Source organism: Artibeus jamaicensis, unplaced genomic scaffold (assembly GCF_021234435.1).
Source record: "Artibeus jamaicensis isolate MK-2021 breed Jamaican fruit bat unplaced genomic scaffold, CSHL_Jam_final scaffold_614, whole genome shotgun sequence".
Classification (NCBI taxonomy): domain Eukaryota; kingdom Metazoa; phylum Chordata; class Mammalia; order Chiroptera; family Phyllostomidae; genus Artibeus; species Artibeus jamaicensis.
The window spans coordinates 5445296-5465211 of record NW_026522050.1 but is presented as its reverse complement, the minus strand read 5'-3'; the positions used below and the strand labels follow the sequence as shown (position 1 = coordinate 5465211).

At 39.2% G+C, this 19916-nt stretch overlaps 1 protein-coding gene across 1 annotated transcript; it reads right to left on the bottom strand.

The window, feature by feature from the left end:
• Positions 1 to 233: 233 nt before the first annotated feature.
• Positions 234 to 1284, bottom strand: LOC119058885 (olfactory receptor 5B12). The gene has a single exon (XM_037158382.2). The coding sequence runs from the start codon at positions 1176 to 1178 to the stop codon at positions 234 to 236; it is 945 nt and encodes a 314-aa protein (XP_037014277.2). The 5' UTR covers positions 1179 to 1284.
• Between the last annotated feature and the right edge of the window lie 18632 nt (positions 1285 to 19916).

The window sequence follows — 19916 nt, the reverse complement described above, 5'->3', positions numbered from 1 at the left end:
AGTGAACACATTTATTAAAAAGAATTTTAAAAAGAAGAATGATATATTCATGGATGATTTTTCTTAACCTATTATTCCTATGTGTTGTATTTTTAATACTTTTGCTTTGTAGACTTAATTAATAGCTTGAGAAATTATTACAAGGAATTAGGAATTTTGTAGCTAGACAGGTAAATATTTTCCTTAGATAGATATGAGCCATATGAAACTGTCTTACTGCTGATTCTATATAATTAAAATATGAATCTTAAAGAAGGCTGTGCCTTTCCTACGGCCTTTTTAAAGGCACTCTTGACCTCTTTGTTCCTCAGACTGTAGACCAGCGGGTTCAGCATGGGGATAACCATCGTATAAAACACAGATGCAATTTTGTCTGTGTGCATGGAATGGCTGGAGCTGGGCTGTAAGTACATGAAGGTGCCTGTCCCGTAAAAGATGGAGACTGCAGTTAGATGGGAAGCACATGTAGAAAATGCTTTTTGACGTCCCTCCGATGAATGCATCCTCATGATGGTGACAAATATAAACAAGTAAGAAATCAAAATGACCAGGACAGAAAAGAGGTCATTGAAACCCACCACCAAAAAAATAACCATCTCAGTGACGTAGTTGTCTGAGCACGAGAGAGCCAAGAGAGGAGGAGCATCACAGAAAAAGTGGTCAACCACATTGGACCTACAGAAAGAGAGCCTGAAAATGTTCCCTGTGTGGATGGAGGCATTCAGGAAGCCACAGACATAGGAGCCTATGACCAGATGCACACACACACCTGTTGTCATGGTGGTGGTGTAATGGAGAGGTTTGCACACTGCTGCGTAGCGGTCGTAAGCCATGGAGGCCAAAAGAAAATTTTCTACAGTGATAAAAGCTACAAAGAAGAAGAACTGGGTGGCACAAGCATTGTAGGGGATGATTTTCTCTCCTGTGAGGAACCCTGCCATCACTTTGGGAGTGACAGCTGAGGAGTAGCCAAAGTCCACCAGGGAGAGGTTACTGAGGAAGAAGTACATGGGAGTGTGAAGACGAGGATCCAGCAGTATCAACATGATGATCCCCAGGTTCCCAAGCAGAGTGATGAGGTAGATGAGGAAGAAGACTATGAACAGGGGGACCTGCAGTCCAAGGTCATCTGTTAACCCCACAAGAATGAACTCGGTCACCTCAGTAGTGTTTTCCATGGGGATCAACTGGGAGTTAGGCAGCTGCCTCCTAGCAAGAAGAAAACAGAATCAGAGTGACACATGGAGGGAAGACTCTGCTGACATGGACCAGCACGTCCGCTCTGTGTCTCTTCTCACTGTTGCAGAGTCTGTAGATCTACCACACGGCTGAGACCATGACATGCAGCGGTAAATTATTGATAGATCACAGACTATCCAGATAAAAGGGCTCAGAGATAATACATTTTAATCTCCTAACTTCATAGAAGAGTGAATTAAGATAAAGGGGAGGAAAGGAAGGATGTCTGCAAAATTTACCTGATTAGTTGCTCATGGAAGGAGGGCAGACTCCCAATTCAAAATAAGTTGTAGGAACAACTACAAATTATTTTTATATTAAAGTTGATAGCTTAACAAAATTAATGTGAAGTTGAATTAATTTTACTTCAACTGGCTTTTTGTGTCTTTTCCATTGTGTCAAGAACAGTGGTACATGATAGGGACAGATAGTTAAATAAAACATGGCCTTGGCCTAAAATGCCCTCGGTATAGTGCAGTACAGAGAATGTGTAATTTACCAAATAATAAGAAAACAGTAGAAATTCAAGTACAAAGAATAAAAGCATCTAGAAAATAATAGGTTTTGCCTTTTATTACATTAGTACAGTTTTAAACTTTTGCATTCAGATGTCCCTGATCTGGAGCCATGTTTAACTTGTGTTCAAATATGAAAATCCCACTCCTGCCATGTACAGAATCAATGAACTTGGGTAATGTGCAACATTTTCCCTATCAAACTGGGTTGATCATGTCAACTGGAGCTAGGTTGTTAGATATTACGGCTTGGACAGAAGGCTTGGTCTACCTGGTATTTGAGGGGTGTGTAATATAAGATGGAGCTTCCAGATAAGGGTGAAATCAAAGATTTGCTATCTGCTTATGCTATTTGCTTTTCTCTCAAACACCTTCCCCTTTCCTGTCCTTTATAGGCCCTCCTCCAACTTTTCACTCCAGGTTTCTGTACATGTGAGTGGCCATTCCAGCCGTGTCAATTAAGAACACATTTATTTTCTGAGTCACCTTGTGTATTAACTAATGTGTTAATATTAAACCTCAGTTTCCCCCAAATAAAACTAATAATAATACTGCCTGTCACTTAATAAGCATTCAATAAATATATTCGTTCTTGGAAAGCTCGAAGTGTAGGTGAGTTTTTCTTTTGTTCCATTACACTACCATTCTCAGAACCTGATAAACCTTGGATTCAGTCATCACAGATAAAAACAACACCAATTTTTATACATTATTACTGATGTTATAAACAACATAAGGAAATTTTTTGAAGCCTACACAAAAGCCTATTATGGAATCTCCACTTCTTTAAATCAGGAGTCTTTTCAAAATGAAACCTAATAATTTTATCTACTTTAAAATTTTAGCTAAGTAGTTTAGAGATCAAAAACCCTTAAAATGTTAATTTTACAGCAGTAATTAGATATTTGACCCCATGATACATTTTATTTAAAAATTCTTGTTGAGTGACCACTATAAGCAAGACACTGCCATATATATTGGAAATACAGTAATCTGTATTTTGGACATGGAGACAGATATAGAATAAAGTCAACAGGAAAATATATAGTCCATCTGGCCCTTTTTTCAAGAGCTGAGAGGGAGATAGGTAAATTTAGAGATAGGTAGATATGATTTTAAATGTGGTAGTCTGGGAGAGATTCATTAACAAAATGAAACTTTTAAGCAAATACTTAAAGGAAGCAGGGGAGCAGGGCTTGAGTTTAGGGGAAGAACAACCCAGGCAGAGTAAACAGGAAGTACAAGGTGCTGGGGTTTGAAAATGCTGAGGCTGTTCAAGGGTCAGCAAGAAAATCATTAAGGCTGTGGTGGGAAGGGAGGTGAGGGTCAGGGAGGTACAGCAGGGTGGAGTTGTAATGACTTGATACACTAATTTAAATTATTAGACTTTTGTCCTGAGTGACATTGGAAAGCATTTTAGAATTTTGACCCTAAGCTGACAAAATCTGATTTTAGTTCTCTAAAGGATCACGCTATTAGATCTGTCAATAATTAAACTTAGCAGGAGGACAATGAAAGGCGCTAGAAAAATTAGGAGCCATTGTCACTCTAGGCAAAAGATGATGATTCCTGGGATCAAAATGGTAATGAGAGAGAGGATAAAAAATTCCCCACTTTGGAATGTATTTCAAAAGTAGAGGTGACTGAATTTTCTGTCATATTGAAAAAGGAGCATGAGAGATACAGAGGAGTTAATGCTGACTCTGATTTTTGTATAGTGATGCACAGAATAGTGTAAAAGAAGTAGATGTTTGGGGAAAAGGGAGAAAAGGATAATGTCATTGGGTTTGAGGTTCCTTTTGGATATTCAAGCAGAGGTGTCATATAAACAATAGATATGCAGTCTGGAATTCAGAGAAAAGGACTGACTGTAACAGATGAATTAATTTGAACTATGTTGGTAATTTCTAATGGTTTGATGTACATATGTATCATATAAAATCCACAAGACTAAATAACACCACCAAAGATGAGTTTGGATAGAGAAAAACTGGAGTATTCTAATGTTACAAGGTCAAAAAGATGAGGAGATTGGCGGAAAGGGGGATGTGGGAGAGAAAACTGCCACCACTTGAGATGGCTACACGGGGAGCACTGCCCCAGGACACAGATTTCAGTTAGACCAAGTAGATAAAGGGGACTTTCAGAGAAAACCTTAAGTATTTACTGGGTTACATTGATGACTGACTATAAATTCCAAACAGTGCAGTGGGGTGATTTCAGGAGTTAGGCAGGAGTGGAAGCCAAGTAAAGGAGATATACAGAGAGGTATAAACATTATTTTGTAGGAGGTGAGGGCTGAACTAACAATCTTCAAGCTCCACTTGGAGTGACATAGTGGTAAATATAGTAATGAAATTAGTCCTATGGGTTTCAAGGTGAAGGTAGGGATTGGAGAGGTTTTTAGACAGATGGGGGTCAGGACAGAAACATGGAAAATCCTGGGCACAGTTCATGTCTACTACCAGTGGTACAAAGGCTACTTACATAGGTCAGGGTGACTAAGACACTTGGTTACTTTTAAAAACTGCTCACTTGAATCAATAGCACAGATAACAATTTCTCAAATTCTGAGGGAAAAAAATCTGATATGCTAGGAACCACTTCAAACCTTTTACCTTCTCCACAGGTGAAATCTTTGGTTCTAATCCAACATATTCCTGCAGGAAAGAAAGAAAGTTAAGTTTGCTTTAGTCTTGAAAAGAAATTAAGAGATGCAATGCTTCTTTGAAACATTTATTAATCACTTATTCTTTACTCCACAGATGGAAACTTCTTATGTAATGGACCACCTTATAGTTGGTGCTCAGTACAAACTAAAAAAATGCAGTCTTTCTGACAAAATGCTCTCTGCCCAAAATACAAATCTCATGTGTTCAAAGAATAACACAAGTTACCCCAGATCCTTCCTCTTTAGATATAATTTATACCATTATAATCAGTAGAATTTCTCACTTCATTACTTTAAAACTTTTTAACTCCATTGTAATTTATCATTCTGTGTAAATGGAAGTCATGGTTCATACTGACTTAAGCTGCAATAGACGTGTTTTATTGAGCATTTGCTATGCTCCAATCACCAAGCTAGAGAGGATGCTATTTACCTCGGCTGATCCTCAAATATGTTGTGAGATATTATTCCCAACTCATAGGTATGGAAACTGAAGATTACTGACATTTAGTTGTTTGCTTAAGGCTCAAGAAAGTCACAGAGCTGGGATTTGAAGCTATGTTACTTGGAATCCAAGTCTTCATTCTTTAGAGTGAAGAAATGTTGCCTCACACTTTTTATGTTCATACTGAACTGGGCACCACAAAGTAATTCATTTAGTTGACGGTTTGATCAACTGATTGAGCGATTCAGTCTATTGTTGGAAGTCAATGTTAATAATTTAAAAACACAAAATGGGAATCAAATATACTTACCAGGTTGAGTGATTCTGTGCAAATCACCTACCTTTCTGGATCTTAGTCGAAGAACGAGAACTGGATTCACAAATGTTTACAACCCATTTCACCCTCAAAAAATCCTCAAATAGTTAAAAGGAACATGACTCTTTAGCAACACCAACCAATAAGCCACATGAAGTGCTGAATGCTGTCTGCTTTTTTCTCGATCCTTGAACACCAGGTCTCTGAGTTGCACCGGGTGGTGTGCTGATTTCCACACCTGCCAGGACACACCAGCAGGATGCATTTCCTGACCTCAGGATAGCTAGTGGACTGAGACAGTACTACAAATTGATGACTATCATGTGCTATTTTAATTATCTATCCCCAAGAGAGAGCATCGTGTTCTCATTTGCCTAGACTATGTGATGGTAGTTTATCCCGCTTACACTGTAATCCATCAGTCAGTCTGCATTAATAGTTAATAAATTGGTCTTTAATGGCAAAAGTAGAACTTGAGATTAGATCTTTCTATTTTCATAATTATTTATGTCAGTAATTTTGCACATCTTCATTTTAGTGCATTTTTTAACTGATTCCTCAGCCTGATTTTCCTCTGATTATTATTCTCCATTTCTTCCCTCTTTTTAAATATGATAGGAACGCCTACATTACAATAAAATTTTAGAGTGATATTCCACTTGATTCTTTCATCAAGTCTGGGATTAGTCAAAATAACTAATATTACCACATTCCCTGGAAGAGAAAACAGAGATTGAACTAGTTTAAATAATCTGTTCAAAGTCAAACAAGCTTACATTTAGCAGAGGAGTTAAGATCCTTTGTCTGCTTTTCCTCTAATTCATGTGATAAATACACATTCTAATAGGATTGCTACAATGTTTACACTGTTTGAAACATACATAAGAAGTATTCAAAACATTCAAGTCCAACCTGTAAATAAATCAAAGGAGAAATCACTTTTTGATGCATTTTCCTGGTTACCTCTATCCATGCGAATTTATGCAGACAGTAGATTTGATCTAGCAAATTTACAGGTTTACCTTATTTCCTGAAGAAAACATCCTGTAAGTACAGCTCCTTCATATGTCAGTGAATCTCGAATCAGAAATTCACTTTGTGAAAAACAGTAACATTGTATTGGGGTATTCTTCCTTAGCGTTTGGCCAAAGTGTGTAAAGGTCTCTAGAGGCCTTTACAGGGGAAACTGAAGGAAAAAAATGCTACTGGCTTTGGAATCAGCTAACAAGAAGTCTAGCCCTGGATCTGCTGCTCTTAGGTAAATCACTTAACCTATTTGAGTCTTGATATATTCGCGTATAAAATGGAGATAACAAAAAGGCAGCCCAATAGCATCTTCCCTGAACACTGCTGCTATGATAAGAAAGTCAGGCAATCCCTAAAATGCCTTATACTTTGTCAAAGGTGTCCATCCTAATCACAATCATCCTCATTATTATTTGGGGTTGTTGTCCCTTGATTGTGATGCTTGTTCTTACAAACATCATAGTTTGAGGGAAGGTCATTGTGGACACTAGACAGCTATTTAAAAATCAGATGAATAAATGAAAGACTAAAAGAACTCTGGTTCTTGAACTGCCAGAGGGAGTTATGTGGATCTTGAAAGGTTAAAGAAGGAGAGAGAACCAGAAGAAAGTAATATAGTCATGGAACTCTTGGGGGACAATACCCTTAGAGAGTTACAAAACTCTTTATCTCACCTAACTAGGGAATGACTGATTAATGTGTCCATAGGGTCCAGCTCTGTTGTTGAGGTAGACCATGGGCTTATTCATAGTCTTTGAAGTAATTCTCTTAGATAATACACAAATCAAGGCACAACCTGACCCCCTGGACTACAGTTTGACATAAACATTGGCAGATAGAGACAAGAGCTCTGTCATTGAACAAGAGGAGTGGAACCCAGGAATCAGTGGTTCACTTAATTCATTTTAAATGCTTATACCATTGAGAGAACTAGCAATTTATTCGATTCTAGATTGATCCCAAATGTGCTTAAGCCATAATGATGAGCCCTGAGAATACAGATCCACACAAAATAAACAGAATTTTTGTGTTCATGGACCTCAAGTCTACTGGAGAAGATAGTCATGTAACAAGTAAACACTGAGAATATAATTCCTGGTAGAACAAGGTGCCCTGTGTATGTAATTATATATAGAATAAGCATGGATTTATAAAAAATATGTACTTCGTGGGAAGACTTGTAATGGAATCAAGGACTTGACATTCATGCACTATTTTGGTTATATTTCTGTAAATTCACTATATAGGTATATATGTATTTATAAGATTATTTATAAATTAATGTGCATATTATTTATATGTAAACTTATGTGTATTAATCAAGTTAAGCATGTTATATGAACATTTTAGGTGTCTCTAGTTTAACAATTTTTTATTTTTATTTTTATTTATTATTGTTTTTCAATTTCAGTTGTCCCTATTTTTCCCCTATTGCTCTCCCCCGCCCTGCCCATGCTCCTACACTCAATATTCCCCTCTCTCCATTGTCCTTGTCCATGGGTCCGTCATATACATGTTCCTTGACTAATAGATTTTTAGAGTAGTTTCAAGTTCACTGCAGTACTGAGAAGAAGGTGTAGTGAGAAAAGACTGCAAAAAAGAACATCTGAATAGCCTATGCATTGTAGGAAATGACCTTGCTTATTGTAAGGAACCAGCTATCACTCTGGGAACGATACCCGTGGAGTAACCAAAGTCCACCAGACAGCAATCACTGAAGAAGAAGTACATGGGAGTGTGGAGACCGGAGTCTAAGAGAAGCAACATGGTCATCTTCAAGTTCCCAACCACAGTGACGAGGCAGATGAGGGTGAACATAAAAAGATTGGATCTGTAACTCTGGTCATTAGTTATCCCCACAAGAATCAGTTCAGTCACCTCTGCACTGTTCTCCACTGGGGTCATTGTGGGTTGTGTGAATACCCTGTAGCAGGGAGAAGAGAGGATCTGGGTAGCAATCATGCAATGCATGCCTTATCTGGGAACCTATGAATTTAACATGGGCACAACACTAAAATGGAATTCTTAAATACTGGTCGAAACATAGTGTCTTAGCTAAAAGGATTTGGGATATACCGTAACCCAATCTTCTATCTTCATAAATGATTGCTGCACTAAAGTGCAGAGAAGGAAAGTGACGGGATCAGTTATCCTGAGATACGTGGGCCACCCAACACACATCTTCAAACACTGACACAGATTATTCATGCAGTAATGCAAGTTAATGCAATTTACTTTATTTCACTTCAATTACCACTTTGCCATCACCTCTGTTGCATCAAGAGCAGTATTTTGTGCAAAACATAGGTTAATACGTCATGTTCTAGAGTTCAACAGTTCCACAGGATGATAAGGTAGGTAGACTGTGTAATTACCACCCAGTGGGATAATAAAAAAATTATGTAAAAGGAATAAAGACATCTAAAGAATAAAAGTTAAAAAAAAACAACAAGAATGAGTCCAGACCAACATCTGGATAAAAATTACAATTCCACCATATACTAGATGGCTGACTTTGGATGTTCTTTAGTATCACTCCAACATCAGTTTTCCCTGAACTCATTATCAGACTGGATGATGCAAACTGGCATTGTAAGTTTTTCACACATTATGACTAGGACAGTTATTGGTCTTTGTATGGGTTAGAGGGGTGGATGTTGTAATAGATTACAGATAAGTGTGCAATCTAATAGTCTATATCCTTGCTACTTTCATTTGCTTCTGTCTCAAATTCCTTCCACTCTCATATTTCTTCTACATGTTTCTCCAATTTTTCACACAATACTCCGCTTCTAGACAGTGGCCAGTCCAGCTATTCCAAGTAAGAATCCGCTTATTTCCTGAGCCACCTTGCACATTAATTAAGATGCCTGAGCTTCAGCTTCCCCATCTGTAAAATGAATATAACAATATTACATGGCACTTAACAGGCATTCAATAAAGGTAGACATCCTCATTGTTCGAGGATAGTAACAGGCTCTGTCTAGTGATCCAAAATGCAGGTGAGGCTAAGAAGGGCCTCCATGTGGTTGGATCTATTTCATTTTCCTTTGCATTAATTTCATTCATCTATGCAAGAGATGATGAAGGCTTGGACCAGAGTGGTAGTGAGAGAGATAATGAGAAGCTATTGAATTCTGGATATATTTCAAAAGTAGAGCTGGCTTCATTTACTCATATATCAAATTTGGGGCATGAGAGAAAGCAGGAACAATGATGACTCCATTTCTTGTGTGGTGATATAAACCATGGTGTAGAAGAAAGAGATGTTTGGGAAAGAACAAAAGAGACCATTGCAGGTTAATTATGCTGAGTTTGAGATTCTTGGTATAGAAGGGTCACATAAATGATTGGACTGGCTGCATCAGATGATATTAACTCTGAGATGAGTGTGGTTGGTAGGATTAATCTGCTAGGATCACTTGTTCTCAATTATTTCTGTGAAGTGAAAAGAATAATGATAAATATCCACATAACAATATCAATTGTTAATAATAACAGCTAATGTTTACTGAGCTTTACTGTGACCTAGGCACTAGGCTGCAAGACTTATGTCTGGCAACCTCTACAAGCCTGATGAAAAACTTACTATTATGGTTGCCACTTTGTATGTGGAAATTGTAAGACTAAAAGAGATTTTAGTAACTTTTCAGTGTTACATCACCACTAAATGAGAAAACAATATTCAAAACTGGGAAACCTGATTTCAGAAGCCACAACCTAAACTACATGAAAAACTACCTCTTAATTAAATTAAGTAATCATACAATATCAAGCACTCAGTATATCAAAGTAACTGCTGGTATTGTATTTTTCTAAGCACTGCTTCTGTGCACTCACACTTTGTGCTAGTCTTCAGCCAAGTATTTATTTCTCGTGTCAGAATTTAAAGAGTTCATGGGCTGTAACGACTGAAGCACAGCTGCTCTGCTTATGAGGGTCTGGGATTTGGTGCCTTCCTCCAGAGTCTGAGTTTTTGCATTTAATACCAGATGCCACCTAGATTCTCTTTCTGTCAAAGCTCAGTGGGACACTGGTATCATTCCATAAGTCCTAAAAATAATTCTGTGCTATCAAAGATGTTTAAAGTGTGCAAACAATATTTAAGACATCTTTGAGTCAAATGCCCGTTGGCTGGTTACAGTTGCTGAGAAGTACTGTAGTGAAGAAAGCTGTCTAACTGTAAATTGCTCAAGGAGACTTTTTTTCTCTGTCAGCCTATTAACTCCTCCCAGTGTTAGTGTTTGGGGGAAAAAATCCCTATGAGACTGAGGTGGGTAATTCATGAAATTTCTACCAACTGCCCACCCTGGGAGCAATGTGTTTCTCAGAATCACACATTTCATGCCATCTTTCAGGGGGTCACTTTTAATTTTCCAGTTTTCATAATTCTCTTTCTTAGCGCATTTTTATTCTGTTCACCTTCCAAACACCATCAAAATGTCTGGGATGTATTAGTTATTAGTGAATACTTTGTGGATAAAAGACTAACTCAGAACCTTTTGTTTGTTTCACTGAGGGGAAATAGAGCAACCAACCATTCCTATTTGCCCAGGACTGAGGGATTGATTTCCTGGTACTCGAGACTTTTAGCACTAAGTCCAGCAAGTTCCAGACAAACTGGGGCTACTGGTCATGCTAGTGGTGACCATTCTGTCTTGTTGATTTTCATTTTTAGTTATCTGATGTGTGCGCTCTGTCTGTGTTGGGAACTGTTAAACACCAGCTGTGAATTATTTTGTTTAACCATCCTAACAATCCCAGGAAATAGGTCTTAGTTTGTCTCCAATTCATTGATGAGGAAACTGAGACAAAGCTTTCATGCCTTGCCCAAGAACTCACAGCCTCAACTCCCCTCTGGCTCTAGAGCCTACGCCCTTAACTGCTTCTGCCTCCTGCCTTCCAAAATGAATTCGCAGGGATGGCGAAGAGAATAAGGTCATGAAACTCCCCTTTGAAAACAAGTGCTCAGTGATTCATGTGGAAAATAACGTGGGCAAGCATAATCCGCTCCCTGCTGGGTAAGAGAGAGATGGAGAGAGAAGGAAACCTGGGAAGCCATAATCTGGACATTAATCCAAGAGGTGAGTGATTTTTGAAGATGAGCTTTTAATATGTTACCAACAAGCTAAGCAAGTTTGAGAGCTATTTTTAGCTCTGAGTTATGAAATACCATCCCATCCGCAGGTGGCCTACATTTTCAGTTTTACATTTGGTGAGAAGTTCTTTGCTCTAAGAGAGGATGCTACTCCACTGACCATGTTTGGGGAAGGCAGCCAGAGTCCTAGAGACGCTGAGCAAAAGAACTAGCTAGTGGTGTGAAATGGGAGATAAAAAAACCTGGGGCTCTGGCCTCTGCACTGCCATTCTCTAGCAATATGACTTGGAAAGACCTGCTTAAGGTTTTTGCATCTGTTTCCTCATCTGAGAAATAGGAGGTGGGGTGGGGTGGGTCTGCATCTGGTCAAGATGCAGGAGAAGGCATGAAGAGCCAGGAGACAGAGTGGATCAGGATCCTGGTTCTACTACTCAGCACCTGTATATCTGAGCTTCAATTTCATCATCTGTAAAATGGGGGAACTGAATGCATCCCTCACAGATTTGTTGTGAATTTTAAGGAAGTATACATTAAGATGTAGAACACATATCTGACATGATAAAGGTGCTTGATAAAATTGCAATTGCCTTTCTGTGAATGTTCGGTCCTTCATCCACTCAGTGAGAATCACTGCGTCCCTGCCATGTTCCAGGAAGTGAGCCAGGTGCTAGGGATACGAAGGTGAAGGTGACAGAGTGCTGGTCCTCTCACCACTTACAATTTCACAGAACATGGTGACACCTCAACAACTGTTTCACCTTCAGTGAAGTCACTTCATGCCTCTGACCCTTAGTTTTGTTACCTATAAAACTAAGATAATGAATCAAATGTTGACAGAGTAAGTGTGAGAAACAGGGAAGTTGAGAGTGCCCAGCAGAGCTCCAAGTACAGAGGAAGCCCTCAGGAAATATTTGAGGAGAGCCTAAGACTCTTCACATCTCTAGGAAATGTGAATGGTGTGTGCACTGACCTCAGGGCCACTGGGTGCTGCTTACTGCAGAAAACAAGTCTGGGGATGGAGGGTTTTATCTCGGCATTTGTTAGCAATGCAAATCAGAATTCTGAAGAAGGTAAAACAATGCTATTTGGCCATCAGGGGTTCACCTAGAATTGAGAGTGAGCGAGGAGCCCTTAGGCCGCATTTGCTGAGTAATAGGCTCGGTGGCTGGGCTGTGTGTGCAGGCGGCTTGCTGGGGAATGCCGGTGGGGATGGTGCTTGTGAGGGAGAGGTGGTGCAGAATCAGAGAGAGAAAGAAGCTGGTCTGTGATGCAGTCACAACAGAGGCCTCAGCCCACTTTTAAGGGAACTCTGGATCTGGGATGGTCCTCAGGAGCTCTCTCAAGGAGACAAGACAGGGGCCAGGCCTTTGAATCCCCTCCACAACCAGTCTTGGATGACAGCTACCTTGGGTGAGGTGGCTCCCTTCAGCTGCAGCCATTCCTGAAGGAAGTGCACCTATGGGGTCCAGGCAGCTCATGGTGTCCACTGCGGGAGACATTATTATTGACAAAAGAGATGCTTGGAATTGAAGAAAGAAAGTGTAAAGACTGGCTAACAAGAGACATAAAGAAAAGAGATTTCTGTAATTCACTTAAAAAGCAACATATTGGTTCTCCAGCTGTAGCCAGGCCAACCTGTTATTACAGTATGAAATCATTATTATCAAAGGAGAGAATAAGTAATACACTTATAAAAACAAAGGGTGACAGCGTCCAAAACATCAGGGAGAAGCAAGCATGGAAAGGATTGTGGCCTCCAGCTGGGGCAGCTGTGGGGTGTTCGGTGGTCCACAGTGGTAGAGTACGGCAGGAGATCTGGCTGGGCCACTTCCTGGACGTGAGACTGTCAGAGGCCACTTCCCTTCCTGAGGCCTCAGCTTCCTTGTCTGTAACAGGCAAACGTGGAGCAAAAATAGCCCTAAGAGCTCTGTTGTACCTATGTGCTGTACTTCCAGATCTTTATCAGTATTGTTGGCAAGAAAAAATTATTACAAAACAGACTTGGTAAGACTTCGCTTTCTGCTGGCAAGATTTGTGGGCACGCTGGCTCTGCATTATTCATTTCCCTACCAATTTACTTGTTGAAATGCGTACAGATGTCTCGTGTGTTCCTAAGTGTTTTTAAATTCTATTGTTTTAGTATTTTACATGTTTACTCTGTCTTCCCACGTTTTTGGAGGACAGGGACTTATCTCTTGTTCCCTACACAGTCCTGAGAGGGGTAATTCCCATGCGCTAGATAATATATCAGTTGTGTTTTATTACAGAGACTAACTCAGGCTAATGTAAAGAAAAAAACAGGAGGTAATTGAAAAGATATCAAGAGATATCTTTTCTTTGACAGAATCAAAGAGAAACTGGGCACAAGGTAAGAACCAAGGACATATCAGAGAGTGAAGGAGCAGAAGTCAGCAGCAAAGAAATCACCAGGATTCATGGCCCAACCAGAATCCTGCCAGTGGGGCAAATGAGCTCCAAGTCCTCATGTTGTCCTTACATCACTTGCTTCAGATTCAAATGCAGAGAAGTAAGAACTTGTTATTGGCTTAGCTTAGGATGCATGCCTGTCCCTCTGTGTTCCTGGATATTTCTCTGTAGGGATCTCTCTAGGGGGTGCAGAGGATGAAAGGGTCTCCTTGCCTGGGCTTCCACAGATGTGGGTGGGCATGCGGAATTCCTCTCACACCAACACAATGATTGTGAGATCATTCTCCAAGAAAGTCATTGTTTTTAAGAAGGAAAATGGATTCTGGATACATCAAGAAGTGAACAATGTCTGCTACAACTGGTGCTCAAATAACTTTTTAGGGGGATATGTGCTTACATATAAAATGCTGAACAATTTGGCTGAAGCAACAAATGCTTTACCTGAACACAGAGCCATTCCAGGTGTTCTATAGCAGATGGGATTTCCCCTTTAGCTCTGATATCTGCATGATGTCCAGAATTTCCTAGTGGATTCTGCATCTGTAGTTTAAATTTGAAAATCTTAATCTGAAAGAGAATATCTTCCACCGGTTGGGCACCAACTTACTGCATTTCAAACTTATTTTCCTTTATTTCTCTTCATGAATAGTATACTTCAAACAGAACACTGTTTGCCTTACTACATCTGCATAGCTTCCTTCCCATTTCACTAAACCTATCTTTCTTGTTCAGCACAAATATTATCTTCTTCAACTCCCCATCCTGGGACCTATTCTTTCTCTCTTCTATCATAGGATTTAATATGTATCCCTGGTGGGGGTTTTTTTTTTATCATTTTCTGCATAGAATTAAAGTTATTTATATGTAGCTACTCTCTCTAACTTATACTGTAAACTTCTTACATATAGGAGCTCTGTTGAATACATCTTTTAAACATTTGTATTGTGAAATACATCTTATAGAGAAAAGTGCATAATGGAAATTTATATAAACTCTGAATATAGGAGCTATGTTTGATTTATCTTTTAAAAACATTGTTATTGTGAAATATATATACAAACCTATAGAAATGAATGCATATGCACACTGAGATATATGACCAAAATGCTTGTTCATGTCAGTTTTGTTCATCTTTATACCGAATTAGAGATGAGTCATTTTTCTGTTAGGTCATCTGTCTTTTTCTTACTGATTTGTAGTAAGTTTTTAAAAAACATCATATATAGCAAATGTGTGCACATTAACTTTTTGGTGGTAAATATGCTACAATTTTATCCTCCCTCCTCCACTCCCAATACGCATACTTTATGAAAAAAAAACTCACAAACCAACAACTAAAAAAATCCCATGTTATGAACAGGAAGTAAGATTCCTGGGCTTGGATCTGATAGCTGAGCCATGGGATCCTACTGAAGTTTCTCTGTAAAAGTGTCATTTCCCTGAAGAAGTAATGGATTGAGGTGTTGGTGGTTCACTTCTAATCAGAGTGGTTTACTTTTCTTCTAAGCTCCTGCCAACAGAAACTGCTGTGAGGTGCAATCCCACACATAAACCTGAGTTCAGTTGGGCCCTTATTGGTCAGGAGCTCCCCATTCAGGTCTGCTCACAATTACCAGTGGCAGTACTATTCAGAAAGAAGATTAACAGTTTTTTAAATGCTTTCCATTATCTCATTTGACCCTGATAACACCCTTGAGGGAGATGTGGCTGGTGTGATTATCTCCACTTTGATGAGGAGGAAATTGGCTCCAAGATAAATGACTTATGCCAGTCTTACAAATGGTGGTAGGAGTTTTGACTAGAAGCTAAGTCTCCTACTTTGGAATTCTGGGCTCTTTCTGCATTATCCCTTTAAAACCTGGCTCAAATTCTACCAGGGAGCTTCCCCTACCCACAGAATTCTTTCTCGTCTATGAAGAATTCTGATTATTATTTTCTATTTTACTCACTAGACAATGACCATAAATACTTTGAATTGTCATCTCTCTATGAACAGGGCACATACATCATCTAGAGAGATGTATGTGCCCTGTTCTACTGCACTGCCCACATGCTGCTTTCAAAGCAAAAACGAGATTGGTCACCTATGGGCTGGTTCCTTTGCAAATCTCGCACCTGCCTTTCCTGCAGCTTGTGCCCGGTAAACACTGGATGGAACTTGGCTTTGTCTGTGGGCTACAACATTTAAAAAGCCAATGCCAACTACCAAGGCTAAAACAAATGTACCTTGGTCCCTTAGAGTGTAGGGAAAATTCCTGCCGACAAAGTTGTTGAACATTGAGTCATTAATCTCTAAGAACATTACATCAGTCACCATACATACAGGAGGATTTACTTTGTTGCAGTAAAAATTACATCTTATATAGCCTTTTATTTGTATTCTCCAGAGTGCTTCTTCACACCGCAGGAACTTATCATAAAAGAGTGTCTGCAAATGATTTATACATCAAATATGTCCTCTATTGAAATATACTATAATAAAAGGCTACTTTTCTTTTTTCAGAGAATTTGGCAGAGAAGGCAAGGCTCAGGTTCCAATCTGGGCTCCTCTTGCTAACAGTAGGCGAGTTAACTTCTCAAAGCTTTGGTTTCCTCAACTGCAAAATTAAAGCACAGAAATCTGTCTGAGGGTGAACAAATGAAAGTAAAAATTCAAAAATGTCTTTTCACACATCAAGAAATTTCTAGAAGTTACAGGATGAATAAGAGTCAAGTATTATTTGGTTGTCTGTGCATTTAGGGAAGTCAAACTGTGGGAATCAGGTCTTCTATTGTAAAACACAAGGGTTGGTTGAGATTAATTTTAAAGGCTCTCTGAGGGCTGGAGTTATGATTCTGTAATGCCAGCTTCAATTGTCAAGAACTACTAATATTTTAATTTTCCTTTTCCTACACAGAAAGATAAATGAACCATCTATTCGACAAAGGGAACCTCCTATTTAAAATAATTTAATTACTGATACTTTTGGATAGGATATCTATCCTGATATAAACAATTTTCCCTATTTACATGTTTTAATTTTCTATTTTGGACATTTCAGGAAGGAGGTCTTCCTACGCTTCTACTGAATTACCTCGAGCCACAGGCCTTACTCACAGTGTCTCTCTTTCATCAGACCATTCCTACAGGGAGAGGAGGGGTATTGTCAATAGGCAAATGGGCATTTCATCTCCATTTGACAGATTTCCCATGTGAAAGGGAAAAAGCTCTCCACAGTAATGTGTATTCTATAAATTGATGTCTTGCTGCAGATAAGATGTCTCCTTTTGAGTAGCTTCTGTAAATGGATCCTTGTGTAATGTCAGCTTGAAATGTGCCTGCTGCAGATCTGGGAGGCTGGAGGAAAGAAAGTTAAACAACGGTTGAAAATAAAGGCTTGAGCTCGGAGGTGGTGCAGAAAGTGAGGGTCCTCTGGGGCTGAAAGTGGTAAGTACAAGGACAGGTGAGAGCTATCCCAGGAATCTTAACTGTATCAGATACACATTTATTGTGATGAGCTTGTTTGCATACTTTTTCCCATGTATCTTCATAGTGTCCTGCATGTTGAGCTCAGAAAGATTAAATGAGTTTTTGAGGTTATACACTGATATGAAAAGTAAGGATCTTCATACTAGAGCTAGTACTCTCTTTTACACCCCTTTGCAGTCAACTGTAACATGAGTGTGTGATGACTTCATCAGAAAATAGAAATATGTGGGAGGGATTTAGCCAAAAGGACAAAGGATTCATAGACACAGACAACAGTGTGGTGATTGTGGTGTGAGGAGGAAAATATAAGGAGACTAAATGGTAATGAAAAAAATAGAGTAAAAACATAAAGAAAAGAAAATGGAAATATGTGGGCACTAGGCCTTTAACTCTTAGAAGAACCACACACTTTTCTGTCTGAACTAAAAGGGGCAGAAAGAAACATGCCCGAGAAAACACCTTACTATGTAATATCACAATTATAATATGCAAACTAAAGACTTTAATTTCTTATAGGGACCTAATGGCTTAATGGTGAGGTAAATTCTTAATCTGGGCTGAAGATAGAAAGATATTGAGGAGAAGAGAGAGAATGAGGAGGAGAAGAAATAAAGGAAGTAGAAAAGAAGGAGCAGGAAGGGAGGAGTCGGTTATATCAACCAAACAGTAAAAAAATTGAGCTAAAACTTGAATACATTCAATGCCTGGATAGCTGCTTCCCAAATCTCCAAATTGGGGCAGCTTTCAGCGTTGTAACTTCCACAAGTCACTGAGGACTCCTACCTGACATGGATCCTTGCCTTCAAAGGCTGTTCTTCTATGTGAGTTGTTGGATGGGTCCCATTGCTAAAGGGGAAGGCAGGAAAATTGATGAGGCAGGTCTAGGTGGTCACTGCCTGTGATCCAGAAGAAGATGCTGATCTCAGGAGATAGTGACCACATGCCAAAGAAAGCTTCTCTTATAGGCCAACCTCATGTTCCAAAATTCTTTTCTTGCTCCTCTCTCCACAAGACTCATGATTAACCCTTCTCAGACAGAGGCTGCCCTGTGCATAGTGGAATTTTATTTATTTATTTTTTGTTTTTATTGTTGTTCATTTACAGTTGTCCTGCCTTTTCCCCAATTGCTCAGCCCCCTATCCTGCCCCACACACTCCCACAGTCAATCCCCCACCATTGTCCATGTCCATGAGTCCTCTATCCACCTTCCTTTCTTGCCCCTTCCCCTTATTTCCCCTGTTATCCCCCTCCCCTCTTCCCTCAGGTCATTGTCAGTTTGTTGTGTATTTCCAAGTCTCTGGTTCTTTTTGCAAGTTTGTTTTGTTGATTAGGTTCCACATATGGGTGAGATCATATGGTGTTTGTCTTTCACCACCTTGCTTATCTCACTTAGCATAATGCGCTCCAGTTCCATCTATGCTGTCTTCAAGGGTAGAAGCTCTTTCTTTCTTTCTACTGTGTAGTATTCCATTGTGTATATGTACCACATTTTTTTGATCCACTTATTTACCGATGGGCTCTGAGGCTGTTTCAAGCTCTTGGCTATTGTAAAATAAATGCACAGTGGAATTTGATCATCTCACATCTAATTTCCTTGATTTAAGCCCATCAGGATTTCTAGTTTTCACATTTAAAATAAATATACATTTTTTGTTCATGATCTCAAAATCATGAAATATGGGGTGACAAACTAATTGTAACTGTGAACACTAGCAGGCAGTTGATATGTGAGTAGTAAAATTAATCTCCACTCCCTTCCCACATACACACATTTGCTCAACCCTCTAGCACATGAAACAAGACCTGATGGACTTGCACTGTGCATCACTGTGCTATTCCTATCTAAGAAGTCAATTTCCAAAAGGTTTTTTTAATCTTGGAGCATATAATTACAGGACATCAAAAAGCAACAAGGATCCAGAGGTGAATTGAATTAGTGAAAAAACAGAAGCAAAGAGTGCACAGAGAGCTATTATGTGGATTCACACTAGATTCACCAAACTTAAGGATGCTGAGATATACAAGCATTTAATTTAGAAGACAAATATCCTGTTTCATATCCCTTGGGGGGAAATGTATTTTTTTCTCCAAAACTCTGCAAGTATTGTAGTTATGTTAGAAAACGGCTAAAAGCATAGAACAGAGTACAGACTTTTTAATAAAAGGTATGTTTATTTGCGTTAAAGTTTAAACAATTTACCTGTTAAAACTGTTACATACAGTAGGTGGTTTATTGTCTTCTAATGAGTTTGTTCTGATACATTCATGGAAGGAGATGGAGAATACAATGAGGCACAACTGGGGAGTGAGTGGCATGTGGGTGAGCACAGAAGGTGGAGGCTTAGAAGAATTTAAAGATTTTTTACATTTTATTTTTAGAGAGAGGGGAGGGGAGGGAGCAAGAGAGGGAGAGAAACATTAATATGAGAGAGAAACATTGATTGGTTGCCTATCATACGTGCCCTAATCAAGGGCAGAACCCACAATGCAGACCTGTGCCATGATCAGGAATCTGACTGGTGGCCTTTTGCTTTATGGGACAATGCCCAAGCCACTGAACCACCCCTGTCAAGGCTGAAGGTTGGAAGGATTTAGTATTGGGTCACCTGACTCAGACCAGTGCTCTGTTCTTTAAATTATAACCTTGAGTAAGACATTATTAAGAACATTGAGCCCTGGCTGGTGTGGCTCAGTGGATTGAGTTCCAGCC

Bases quoted from the DNA above. Each gene is read 5' to 3' on its own strand.
- LOC119058885 (XM_037158382.2), bottom strand. From the start codon at position 1,178: ATGGAAAACACTACTGAGGTGACCGAGTTCATTCTTGTGGGGTTAACA.